This window comes from Oryx dammah, unplaced genomic scaffold (assembly GCF_014754425.2).
Source record: "Oryx dammah isolate SB20612 unplaced genomic scaffold, SCBI_Odam_1.1 HiC_scaffold_29, whole genome shotgun sequence".
Classification (NCBI taxonomy): domain Eukaryota; kingdom Metazoa; phylum Chordata; class Mammalia; order Artiodactyla; family Bovidae; genus Oryx; species Oryx dammah.
This window is the reverse complement of record NW_024070213.1, coordinates 60,244,463-60,256,304: the sequence shown is the minus strand read 5'-3', so window position 1 is coordinate 60,256,304 and position 11,842 is coordinate 60,244,463. Positions and strand designations below refer to the sequence as shown.

The 11,842-nt window shown below is 46.9% G+C and overlaps 2 protein-coding genes across 3 annotated transcripts in view; one reads left to right on the top strand and one right to left on the bottom strand.

Moving 5' to 3' along the window:
- Positions 1 to 1,195: 1,195 nt before the first annotated feature.
- On the bottom strand, positions 1,196 to 6,771 carry CDK2 (cyclin dependent kinase 2). 2 transcript variants are annotated; one of them, XM_040232894.1, is made up of 8 exons: positions 6,412 to 6,763; positions 5,620 to 5,697; positions 5,382 to 5,502; positions 4,531 to 4,701; positions 3,992 to 4,093; positions 3,182 to 3,325; positions 2,676 to 2,879; positions 1,196 to 2,408 (listed from the first exon to the last, which is right to left on the bottom strand). In XM_040232894.1, exons 1-8 carry the CDS (start codon positions 6,525 to 6,527, stop codon positions 2,304 to 2,306), a joined length of 1,041 nt encoding a protein of 346 aa, XP_040088828.1. In that variant the 5' UTR covers positions 6,528 to 6,763; the 3' UTR covers positions 1,196 to 2,303. The 2 variants fall into 2 exon arrangements, with proteins under 2 accessions (XP_040088828.1, XP_040088829.1); XM_040232895.1 differs by lacking the exon at positions 3,182 to 3,325 and having other exon boundaries at positions 6,412 to 6,771.
- A 75-nt stretch (positions 6,772 to 6,846) lies between these two features.
- PMEL (premelanosome protein) overlaps positions 6,847 to 11,842 on the top strand; it is an 8,820-nt gene continuing 3,824 nt past the window's right edge. The window contains exons 1-5 of the mRNA XM_040232892.1: positions 6,847 to 7,265; positions 7,500 to 7,624; positions 9,852 to 9,962; positions 10,105 to 10,251; positions 11,343 to 11,477. Coding sequence (XP_040088826.1) covers positions 7,549 to 7,624; positions 9,852 to 9,962; positions 10,105 to 10,251; positions 11,343 to 11,477 — 469 coding nt within the window. The 5' untranslated portion in view covers positions 6,847 to 7,265; positions 7,500 to 7,548. The remainder of the gene's footprint in view (positions 7,266 to 7,499; positions 7,625 to 9,851; positions 9,963 to 10,104; positions 10,252 to 11,342; positions 11,478 to 11,842) is intronic.

Genomic DNA, 11,842 nt, shown 5'->3' with positions numbered 1-11,842 from the left:
GCCAATTGCACGACTACCCGCCTACCATCAAGGGTGGGCTCTCTGCGTGCTAATCCGCCAATCTTCTGGAGAAAGGCGGGACTCTTTCGGCACTGTCACCAACGAGTACGAGCGAAGGACTGGATAGGCAAAACCCCAGACCAATACAGTAAGGGAAACCTTGAAGATGGATGAGGTGAGGAGCCACTAAAGGGCGAGCTCCTCAAGATAGGGGGCGGCACCCCGTTGATAGGCGTATACTTTAACCAATAAAATCTCGATGCCCTCATGACCCCGCCTTTTAATTTATAAACATCTAATCAGGTGAGCGATGGAGGCGGGTCAAAGTGAAACTTCAACCAGTACTGCGGAAAGTCGGGACTTGAATGGCAGGCAAGGCGGGGTTGAAAGAGGCCTTAGGAACGCCGCTACTGACCTTCGCCCCTCCCCCGGGGTTTGGTGGGGGCTGCCTCCAGCGCCCCGCCTTTGATGACAAATTCGCGGGCGTGAAGGGAAATACCTCTCCTAAGGACCCGGAGCCTGGGAATTTAAGCAGTCTTCACGTCGGTGCTTCCTCCTTTTAGTTGGGGCCTCAGAGCACAGGAATATTGGGGGTGGCCCTCGGGCAGTCTGAGATGTTTTCTGGTGAGTTGAGACAGTGGCAGGTCCAAGAACTGGTAGTTTGGGGAGGCTTTAGCCCCTTTACAATAATTTTCGTACAGACGGTTGATACATTCAGAATCATATGTAAATATGAATAAATATATTTGAAAAACTCTGCTGTTTGTAATATGCAAAAAGAAAAAAAAGGGCAAACTTATTGGGAAACGCAGCGTCAATGCGAATTCCCTTGGAGCTCACTTCCAACGTAGTGCTGCTCCTGAGCTCTAACAAACATTGCAAATTTCGAACTGGAGCCTTGTATGTATGTGTGTGTGTGATATAGCTGGTGGGTAGGGTGGTGAGATGCGCAAGTTTAGGGGAAAGTGAAGTAGGAAATGCATAAACTTCACTTTCCCCAGCCGTAAAATGGGGGCAATAATTCCCGCTTCGCCCACCCGTACACTGTCACACTGCTTCATAGAGGTCGAAATGGAGTGAGGTGGGAAGCTGTGCTCAGACAGATTAAGAGGGGTCTGAAATCTGTTATCACATACACATATCCATTTTCTCGCTCACACCATTCTTTCAATAAATACACAAAAGCGGAAAGAGATGAACTGTAAAACTAGGAACTTTTTTTTAATCAGTTACAAACTAAATTACAAATAATATTAACAGCAAGAACACTCAAGGACAAAAGGTGGGAGAAGAGAGACAAAATCATAAAAAGAAAAAAAGCTTTAAAAAAAAAACACAACATATTTGCATTACAAACCCCAAGGTGCACATGGCAACAAATCCCCACCCATTCCCACTTAAAAAACTACTATAACCTGAAATATAAATATAATTGTTCATCCTTCTTTTAAAGAAATATTTTTTCCCCAATGTCCCCCACTCAGTCACAGCCCTAAGTGTCAGAATTCTCAAAATGTTTCAACCTTAACTTTTACGGGGTGGCCTTCAGAGGAAGATGGGACCTAGCACCTTAAGAATCTTAAAAAGAGAAAAATTCAAACACCTTTCACTTGCCTCATAAGGCAAAGGTGAAGCACAGTCCCTGTCCCAGAGCCTCCTAGACACATCTTGCCCATAGGAGGGACAGGCAAGATGCCTAGGAGCCATCATTTCTACTGCAGCCCCACTGGGACCACAGAGACTGGGAGTCTTGAGTCTCCCAGTTGTTAGGTGAGATGAAACACTAAAACTAGGGTATAAACTGGTTGGATCTATTTTTTTTTAACCTAATTCTTTGAAACAGGCCCCTCCGTAATGTTTTTGTTTTGCTTGGTTTTCAAAGGTTCCAACTTAGCCCCCACTGCTATAAGGTGGCCTTACACAGTGGCTCTGGAGGCTTGGGGTCTTTATCATCCCAGATACTGAAAATAATAGTGGGGCTTTCAGAGACTGGGATGGCAAACCTATGTGGACGGAGGAGAAAGTCTTTTTTTTTTCTTTCTTTTTTTAAAATACCAGCCCTCTTAAGCAACAACTAAGAGGAGGGAGAGAGGGTAGTGGAGGCTGACTTAAGTGCATCTAATACTGAAGCGTCCTTTCAATTCCACCTATTTCTTCCCTCCACCCCATCACTCCAGGCTAAGAGGGGCAGGTGAGTGCTAAGGCAACCAGACAAGATCAGTGAGCTAAGCGCCCAGGCTGAGCCAGATCACACTCACACTGGAGAAGAGGGTGATACTGGGGGTACGGGCTTGAGAAGGCGATCAGAGTCGAAGGTGAGGTACTGGCTTGGTCACATCTTGGAAGAAAGGATGAGCCAGAGCTGCCTTGGCTGAAATCCGCTTGTTAGGGTCGTAGTGCAGCATTTGCTGGAGGGAGAGATGCATGCTGACTTCAGTAATGCGGTAATGGACTAAATGGGCAGCAGGTATTGAGAAACTGGGAAACAGAATTCCTTTCACCCTGAGTTCCTATTTCCTCCTCCCTTTATCTAATGGGTACACCAACAAGAGGGAAGCAGAGACAAGGGAAATGCTGAGACCAGGAGTCCAGGGCCTCATTCTTCCTTCATGCTAGAAAAACCCTGCCCTGGGGGAGGGAACAAGAGGAAATGGATGCCCACTCCCTAGTCTCACCGATAACAAGCTCCGTCCATCTTCATCCAGGGGAGGCACCACTTTGCTAAAATCCTGCCTGGCCCACTTGGGGAAACTTGGCTTATAATCAGGCATAGAAGTAACTCCTGGCCAAACCACCTCATCTGGGGTTCCCAGGGTCCGAAAGATCCGGAAAAGTTGGTCGATCTCAGAATCTCCAGGGAATAGGGCCCGGCGGGTCACCTGAAAATGGGGAAAGAGGAAAGGCCAAGACTGACATTGACGTCAATCAGAAATGCCCAAAGGATAATGGAGGTTCCCACAGGCAGTGGAAGGTCAGTAGGGCCCCATGACTCCCTCCCCAGGGTCTTTCATGGGGTCGATCACACAGAGCTTGAGACAATGAAGTCCTTTCATCTGCCTCCTCGCCCCCTCCTTCCTTCCCCCAACCATGGCTTTGCAGATCCCCAAGGCTGGGTGGGGCTGGGAGGGGTGAATGTCTGGGGTGCCACTGACACGTAGCAAAGGGATGTCAAGCCACTCACGGGGTATGGGGTAGACACTGCGGTCATCCCCCCTCCTTGTGATGCAGCCACTTCTAGATAGGAGCACAGCGGGCAGAGACTGTGTCTTCCATTTCTTCTGTGTTCCCCACAGCACCTAGCATGGTGCTGGGTACACACTAGGTGCTTAACAAATATTTTTTGATGAATTCAGAGACGTATATGGGCAATTGTAAAGTATTGCACTGGGGATAAATGCATGTTATATATATGGGCTAATGGTCTCCATGCCCCCAGTTACAACCCAGATAAGGGACCATAAAACATACTGCTGATTTGATTTGAAAACTCAGCTCACTCCACTGTTGTATTAAAGGGAATGAGAGCTCCCTTATAAGGCTGGGCCTCAGGGATCCTTCAATCTGAAAAGCCAGAGGTTGAGGGGGGGACATGTCTGCAGTTTAAATAAAAGGTGTGGATAAGGTGAATACAGCTGGCCTCACCACTTCCTGATGCCCTAAAATAAGGTCTATAGGCAAATGAAGGAGATGCTAAATGGAACTTATTTTCCCAAATATATATAGGCTAAAGCTAGCACAGTTGCAGAAATGATTTAGCTCAGTTTGGAAATAAGCTTTGTATACTGGATGCTAAGCTGTTTGAGGCTATCCTAACATTGTGGTTGACATCAGGGATGACAGCCCTCTCCCTTCTCCATGACCCCCTTTGTGCTACTCTAGAGGAAGAACCCTGTGATAAGAGAAGGACCATGGGTCTGGGCCAAGAAACAGTTCTGTTGTTCTTGAGTGTGGGAAGGAGTGGGCTGGGTAGCCCATGGGCATGCCTCCATACCATCTCAGCAAAGATGCAACCGAGGCTCCATATGTCCACTGCTGTGGAGTAGTATTTGCAGCCCAGAAGGATTTCCGGTGCTCGGTACCACAGAGTCACCACCTGAGGACAATAGTACAGGACATGAAGATATCCACACGTCAGTTCCTAAACACTATTCTGCTAACTCAATTTCTTAACAAGCAACTTCTATCCCTCCATCCTTCACTTCACTCTCATTGCCCCTAAGTAAAATAACTGGGTACAACTTCTTAGCCCAGAGTTAGCCTAATCCATGGTTCTGGGGAACATATATTCTGAACCCCCAATTTGTAACCTTCTTGGAAAACTTGAGGCAAACGGTCATAATTTTAAATTTCATGCCTTCCACCTGTCTCCTGGCTCGGTGAACTCTGTGCATACTCTAAGACCTCTTGGGGTGTCAGAAATACTTTCCATCTAGTGAGAAACTGCTGGCCAGATCGTTACTAAAAACTCTGTGAATGTCCTTGTTAACACCTCCCGGGAAGTTCAGAGAAGACATGCAGAGGAGGACTCACCTCGTGGGTGTAAGTACGAACAGGGACCCCAAAAGCTCTGGCTAGTCCGAAGTCTGCTAGCTTGATGGACCCATCTGCGTTGATAAGCAGATTCTGAGGTTTAAGGTCTCGGTGCAGGACCCGATGAGAGTGACAGAAAGCTAGGCCCTGGAGCAGCTGGAACAAGTAGCTCTGACAAGGGGAAAGAAAAGACTGTTTTTCCACCACCGTGAGCAGATTAGGGTCTCCTCTGTAACTCCAAAGTTCTACTAAAGCCTTTACTAGTTAAATTGTAATTATATGTTTTCAAGCTATTTCTCCAATTGGACTGTCAACCCATTGAGGATAAGATCAGGTCTCATTCAGTTTTGCATTTATGTTCCATATCGTGGACTAGCACATTTAAAGTGTTCAATAAATGTGTGTTGGATGTTTGTTGGTTGATTGAAAGTAACTTCCAGAGTAAGGAACCCAGAAAAATGGACAACAGAGACTCACTGGCTATTTCTCCCACCAAACAGGTGGAAGGGCTTTCTGGAGGTGTCTACCAAGTACCCCCCCAGTCCCATTTATTTGAGTTTCATCTCAAGAACCTTCCACCTGAGCTGCTAAGTTGACTCACTAGAGTTTCAACTTCTTTGATTCCCCTGCCCAGCCCTAGGGTTAAAAGCATAATGAGCAGTCAAAGAGCCACAAGAAAAGGGGCGTGTGTGTGTGTGTGTGTGTGTGTGTGTGTGTGTGTGTATGTGTATGCGTGTGTGTGTATAGGGGGGTGAGGGCTGGGAAGGAAGCCAAGATAAATCAACTGCCTGCCTTCAGTCCAGACCCCCAAGACATGCCCATGTTGGGGAGGAGTTGATGAGAAGGAGTACCTTTATGAGCGGAAGAGGAATGCCAGTGAGCGCAGAGGCATCCATGAATTTCTTGAGATCCTGGTGCAGAAACTCAAAAACAAGGTAGAGTTTGTTTTCTGTGTGAATGACATCCAGCAGCCTAGGGAAGGGGGAGGTCCAGGAATACACGTGAGAGAGAGAAAGGCCCAGACAATACAAACAGAAGACATCCTCCTTTACTGTCAGAGCACCTCCCACCTCCCAGATACATACTTACTTGACAATATTAGGGTGATTAAGCTCCTTAAGCAGAGAGATCTCTCGAATGGCAGTACTGGGTACACCCTCTGTCTCACTTGGAGAAGTTGAGAAAGCAGAGATGGGAATGTGGTTACAAATATTCCTTTTCCCTCAGCAGTACAGTCCATTCCCCCCACCCCACCCCCAGCCCCCACCATTCCCTAAGAAAGTGAGAGAAAGGGTGCTTCAGGGGTTAATTCATGGATGGACAGGAGTGGGTTTTTAGACCCATTAAGATCATCATATCTTCTTTGCCCAGGGTTAGGTTAGCAAAGCCTCTTGGTGAAGGTGAAGTTAAAAGGGGGAAAAGTGTGTGTGTGTGGGAGTAACACCCAGCCTCTCTAGAGGTGCCAGTGAGGTTCAACTGCCATTCTTTTGAAAGAGAGAATTCTAAGATGCGGGTGGGGTTGGGGCACTGAGGGCTCGTCTAGTCATTTATAAGGGTGCTCTTTACCGCTTATCACAAAACCCATCTCCTCGTCGGGGAGTCCTGGATCCCATCTCAAAAGGCTCCTTCCTCTTCCTGACTCTGACTGTACATTTGGGGACATCGCCCGCCTTTGGGGAGGAAATTTCCCATGGCTTCTACACTGCCCTATAGTCTCCACCGGGAAACCCTCTACTCGTCCTTCAACCCAACTCTCCACTTCAAAAGACTTCCCTCCCTGCTACCTTCCGGTCCCTGGAAGGCTACCCGCCTGTTGCGGTGGGGGTGGGGGGCACTCAAGGAGCTCCCGAGTCAGGAGTCCCGGGTACAGAGGCCACTCACGTGTCCAGGCGGATTTTTTTAAGCGCCACCACTTCTCCCGTCAACTTGTTTTTGGCTTTGTACACAACTCCGTACGTGCCCTCTCCGATCTTTTCCACTTTTTGGAAGTTCTCCATGAAGCGCTAGCGAGTCGGGTCAGCCCGGCCCTGGAGCTGGGGCCTGGGAACCCTGCAGAAAACGGCACCCAGCTCTCGGGGGCCGAGGAGGGAAACAGGGCCCAGCAACGCGACCCGAGGTCGGGATGGAACGTAGTGTATCTCTCGCTCTTGTCAATTTGTCCAACTTGAAACAATATTGCCGCCTGCCCCCTCTAGTTCCCTACCGCCACCAGAAGCCCCGCCTCTCCTTCCCGCGTTTCCCTGGCTCCTCCCTCAGATCTTCCTATTGGTCTACGTCAGAGAGGGCGGGGCCAGCCCTGCGTCCCTCGCTGCAAACGACCCCACCCCGAGCAACTTTGGTTCCGAGGAGTATTAAGGATCAATTTTTATCTGGGTGGGGAGGCTGAACACCTTTTTCCAAGTATCTGATTTGGGATCGAGTTTTCTCTCTGTGTCCTGAGTCTATAGGGATTTCCTGATCTCTAATCACCGTTTTCACCACCCTAAGGAAAATATGTATTGACCTAAGATTAAATTCCACCTCGCCCTGGAGCCTCCTCTGAAAGCAGGAAACTGGAAATCTCATTGTAAGGGTTTCCTGGGGCTCCGAAGAGTCGTTGTCCCGCTTCTCTCAGCCTACCCCAATACTGTCTGTTTTTGGATCCAGGGTCACTGCTTCTACAATTATTTTGAGAGGTTCCTGGTTTGACTCACAATAGATTGATCCACTCTCCGAAGATGAACCCTGTGTGTCCGGTACGTGTTACGTTTTGTAGCTGCCCTTCAGTCATTTTTTTCCCCGCGAGGGGAGATGGAGTGCTTTAAGATGAGACTGACCCTTTGAAGCCAGAAACCGTCAATGAGTAGCATGATGTCCAGGGACCAGGATCCCTCCTCAGTTCTGTCTCTCAGGTCCTTCTGCTCCTCCCAGGATTTGCCTGGAGGGAGGGGAGGAAGGGCTATGCAAATGAGCACCCCCTTCTTATACAGGGGCTTGTCCAATGCCCCAGAGTCTTTGGTTGCTGGAAGGAAGAACAGGATGGATCTGGTGCTGAGAAAATACCTTCTCCATGTGGCTCTGATGGGTGTTCTTCTGGCTGTAGGGGCCACAGAAGGTGAGTGTGGGATGTGTGGACATGAACAAGTGTGAATTTAGGGTTACACACCTGCTCTGGATTTAGTGAGGACATGGGCAACTGAGCTCCCTCCCCACATGAAGATTTGGGTGCATATGTATTCAGGCACTTGGGACTGAACCTGAAAACAACCCCATCTACCTGGACAGGTGAGAGAACAGTATGTCTCTGTGGCCCTAATTTTGAGATGCTCTGAATAGTGAGCTGGAACATGGGTGCCAAGGTAGTAAAATGAGTGGAAACTCATTTAGGCTTCGTCTTAAGCACTTGGGATAGGGTATTTAAAGTGAGGAGAAAGAGAATGTGGTATTTGGATAGAAGGGTAAAGAGGCACCTCATCCCCTTTTTGGGATGGGCATGGGTGAACACAGCCCAGGCTTTTGTTCTGGGGCTGGAAGAGACAGGCAGAGGGGTCTCAGCTGAGCATCACATGAAAGGGCTCTGGGGATTGGGGCCTCGTGACAGGAGCAAGGGGTGGGGGTGGGGGTGGTGAGAGGGTCTGGAATGTCCCGTGCTGCTCTGAGGAGGGAGGATTGGGAGTGGAGAAAGAATGGGGCATCTTATGATTCTCTTGTTCTTGTGGTAAGATATTCAGCGGGATGATTCTAGATCGTCCCCCAGGAGAATCAACCAGGTTTCTGGCTACATGTTAGAGATGGAGTGAGGATAGTCTGTGATGTGCAGAAATATCTACATTGTACCCTGGTGCCCCCTTTCTCTAGATCCCTGGTTTCACAGACTTCTTGGAACTTCTCCTTGATCTGACTTCCCTCATTCACGGTGTGGTTTCAAGTCTTTTTCTTTTACTATGTTCATTATTGTATTCTGGAAGTATTCTGTTCATGTGTGTCCACCCAAGGCTCTTAAAATATTGTACTTACTTTTTGGATCCAGATTTTTTAAATCATAAGAAAATATTTTTATATATTTCATGAAATTTTGCATGGACTGAGTTTGATAATTTTGTCTAGTGTGAATTAACATTGTGTTTATTTAAGAAAATATTCTTTTTTTTTTTTTTTTTTTTTTACAGAAACCTACTGAATTTGTAGGGTTTTAAAATAACATGATGTCTGGGATTTGCTTTTGAATGCTTCAGCCAAAAAACAAACAAACAACAAAAATTAAGGATAGATAAAGCAAATGTGACAAAATGCTGATAGCTGTTGGACCTTGGGGAGGCACATGCAGAGCCATCACGTCACTTTTTTTCAGACCTCTTTCTTGGTCAGTTATAATCATTTTGTTTGTCCCCACTCCCAATTTCTACTTGCTTCTAGTCCATCCTCCTCACTGCTTGCCAAGGTGATCCTTCTAAAACACAAATCTGATCATATTCAAAAAGCTTTTGAAGGGTAAATTTTATGGTATGTGCCATATATCAATACAACAAACAAAATCATCTGAGGTGCCCTTGCCTACAGGATAAAGTCCACACTATTTGCCTGGCACTCAAAGCCCCCACTCCATCTTCTTGGCTTCATCTCTCACGATGTACATCAGCCACATTGCTAATGGTCTCCTATCATGCCATGTGCTTCCATACCTCCATGCATCTGCTCATGCTGGGCCTTCTGCCTAGAATGCTTTATGCCCCAGGCCAACCATTTACTGAGTGTTCCCCAGTCGACTAGAGTGCAATTTACCTGTTTAAAATCTATAATTTTGTTATACATTGTGCATGTCTATTATGGCTCATATTAAGCAATGCCTTGGATTATAGCAATTTATGTGTATGTCTATTTCATATACTTTAACCTGAACCCCTTAAGAACCATTTCTTTTTCATTTCTTTCTTTTTTTCCCCCTCTTTTTCATTTCTTAAGTTCTTTGCACCTAGCCCAGTGCCTGGTACGTGGTGGGTATTCAGTAGATTAAAATGCACTTTAAGGGACTTCCTTTGTTGTCCATCAAGTGGCTAAGGCTCTGTGCTCCCAATGCAGGGGACCAGGGTTCAATCTCAGGTCAGGGAACTAGATCCCACAGGTCACAACTAAGAGTTTGCATGCCACAACTACCTGACCCCATATGCCACAGCTAATCGCAGATCCCTCATGCTGCAACTAAGTCCTAGTGCAGTTAAATAAATATATTTTTTTAATGCACTTTGAATGTGAGAATGAATGATGTGTCACAGACAGTGTTGTCCCCTGAGAAAGGAGTGAGTAATGATTTGAGGGCCCTCATAGTATATCTTCCTTTTTAGGACCCAGAGACAGGGACTGGCTTGGTGTCTCAAGGCAGCTCAGAATTAAAGCATGGAACAGACAGCTGTATCCAGAGTGGACAGAAAGCCAGGGGCCTGACTGCTGGAGAGGTAGGAAGTTGGCAATTTCCAGGGAGGATATGGTGGAAATGGGGTGAGGAAGGGAACAGGGTTGAATGTACTTGGGAAGATAGGGAAGGAAAAGGCATACGGGGAGGAGAAGCCAAGGAGCTAATGCAGCTGCCCTTTTCAGGTGGCCACGTATCCCTGAAGGTCAGCAATGATGGGCCTACACTGATTGGGGCAAATGCCTCCTTCTCTATTGCCTTACACTTTCCTAAAAGCCAAAAGGTGCTGCCAGATGGGCAGGTCGTCTGGGCCAACAACACCATCATCAATGGTGAGTACCTCTCCACCTCCTTCCCAAGGTTCAGAATCCCTGGTATCCCCGGTATCTCCAATGAACTCAAGGAATCCTCCTCCTTGTCCTCTTCTTCCTGTTTTTTTTTTTTTTTTACAAATTATATATGTAACACATATTCACTGCAGAAAAATTAGAAAACACAGATAAAGCAAAAAGAAAAACAATTATAGTTCCCCAAATGGGGCACAGAAGACCCAGTGGACATAGAAGTTGGATAAACTTGGATTTAAACTGGTTACGAGTATGTGACCCTGGACAAGTCACTGAATTGTTTTGTGCTTCCATTCCCTTATCTGTAGAATGGGGATGATAACACTTTAAAAGGTTGTTGTAAGAATTAAAGTGTGATAATATATACAGATTTTCGCATAAACCCTGCCCTATGCTGTGCTTAGGCTTAGTTTAGACGCTTTGCAACCCCATGGACTGTAGCCCACCAGACTCCTCTGTCCATGTGGATTCTTCAGGCAAGAATACTGGAGTGGGTTGCCATGCACTCCTCCAGGGGATCTTCCCAACTTAGGGATCAAACCCAGGTCCTAGCCTACAGTATTAGTTGATGTTGTTATTTTTACTTTTATCCCACTAGCTAGAGCACATCATCCTAGACATTTTGATACATGGCCTACCAATTTGTCTCCAGTGTAAGAATATACATGTGTGTGCTCAGTGGTTTAGTCGTGTCTGACTCTTTCTGACCCCCATGGACTGTAGCCGTGAAAGCTCCTCTGCCCATGGGATTGCCCAGGCAAGAATACTGGAGCAGGTTGCCACTTCTTCCTCTAGAGGATCTTTCAACACAGGGATTGAATCCTCATCTCCTGTGTTTCCTGCATCGGCAGGTGTATTCTTTACCACTGAGCCACCTGGGAAACCCCATAAGTATATACACAGGAATGTTTTATAGTTTCCATTCTCCTTTCTACCACTCCAAGTAGGTTATACCAAGGAGAATGTATATTGGTAGCTAGGCAGTATTCCTGGAGCCCATCTCTGGGAGTCATGTTAAAGGTTTTGGTGTACAGTAAGGAATGCCAGGGACTGAGGGAGACTTGGTGTCTTTTCAGGGAGCCAGGTGTGGGGAGGACAGCTGGTATATCCCCAAGAACCTGATGATACCTGCATCTTCCCCGATGGGGGGGCCTGCCCTTCTGGCCCTTTATCTCAGAAAAGATGCTTTGTTTATGTCTGGAAGACCTGGGGTAAGAGTCTCCCTTCTCTGGCCTGTCATTCACACTTAAATTCACTCCTTCCTACCTTTCTTTTGGTCTCATCCCTAAATTTTGTGAGTTTCCCTAATCTTCACTTCCCCCATGACTCCTTCCTCTTCCACAGCACCTAGTCAATTCTATTATACTTCTTTCTGGGAGCCCTGCTCCAATTATAGTCCCATCCCATGGACCCTCTCATAAGGACTCCTTTCCTGCCCAACATATTCAAGCTTACACTCTCTGAAATAACTATTCTTGATACATCTCCTGACCTTCCTTCTCTGGTTCCGTCTCTAACCCTGCCCCAGTCTCCTTTGACCAGTAACCCCCTTTCCTACTCTTCTTTCCAAAAACCT

What these genes read in the sequence shown, in the direction of transcription:
- CDK2 (XM_040232894.1), bottom strand. Translation starts at nt 6,527, where the DNA reads ATGGAGAACTTCCAAAAAGTGGAAAAGATCGGAGAGGGCACGTACGGA. An exon ending in AAAAAAATCCGCCTGGACAC is followed by an intron (nt 5,698 to 6,411) that starts GTGAGTGGCCTC and finishes AACTTCTCCAAG; the next exon opens with TGAGACAGAGGGTGTACCCA. An exon ending in CAGTGTCTACCCCATACCCC is followed by an intron (nt 2,880 to 3,181) that starts GTGAGTGGCTTG and finishes CCCCATTTTCAG; the next exon opens with GTGACCCGCCGGGCCCTATT.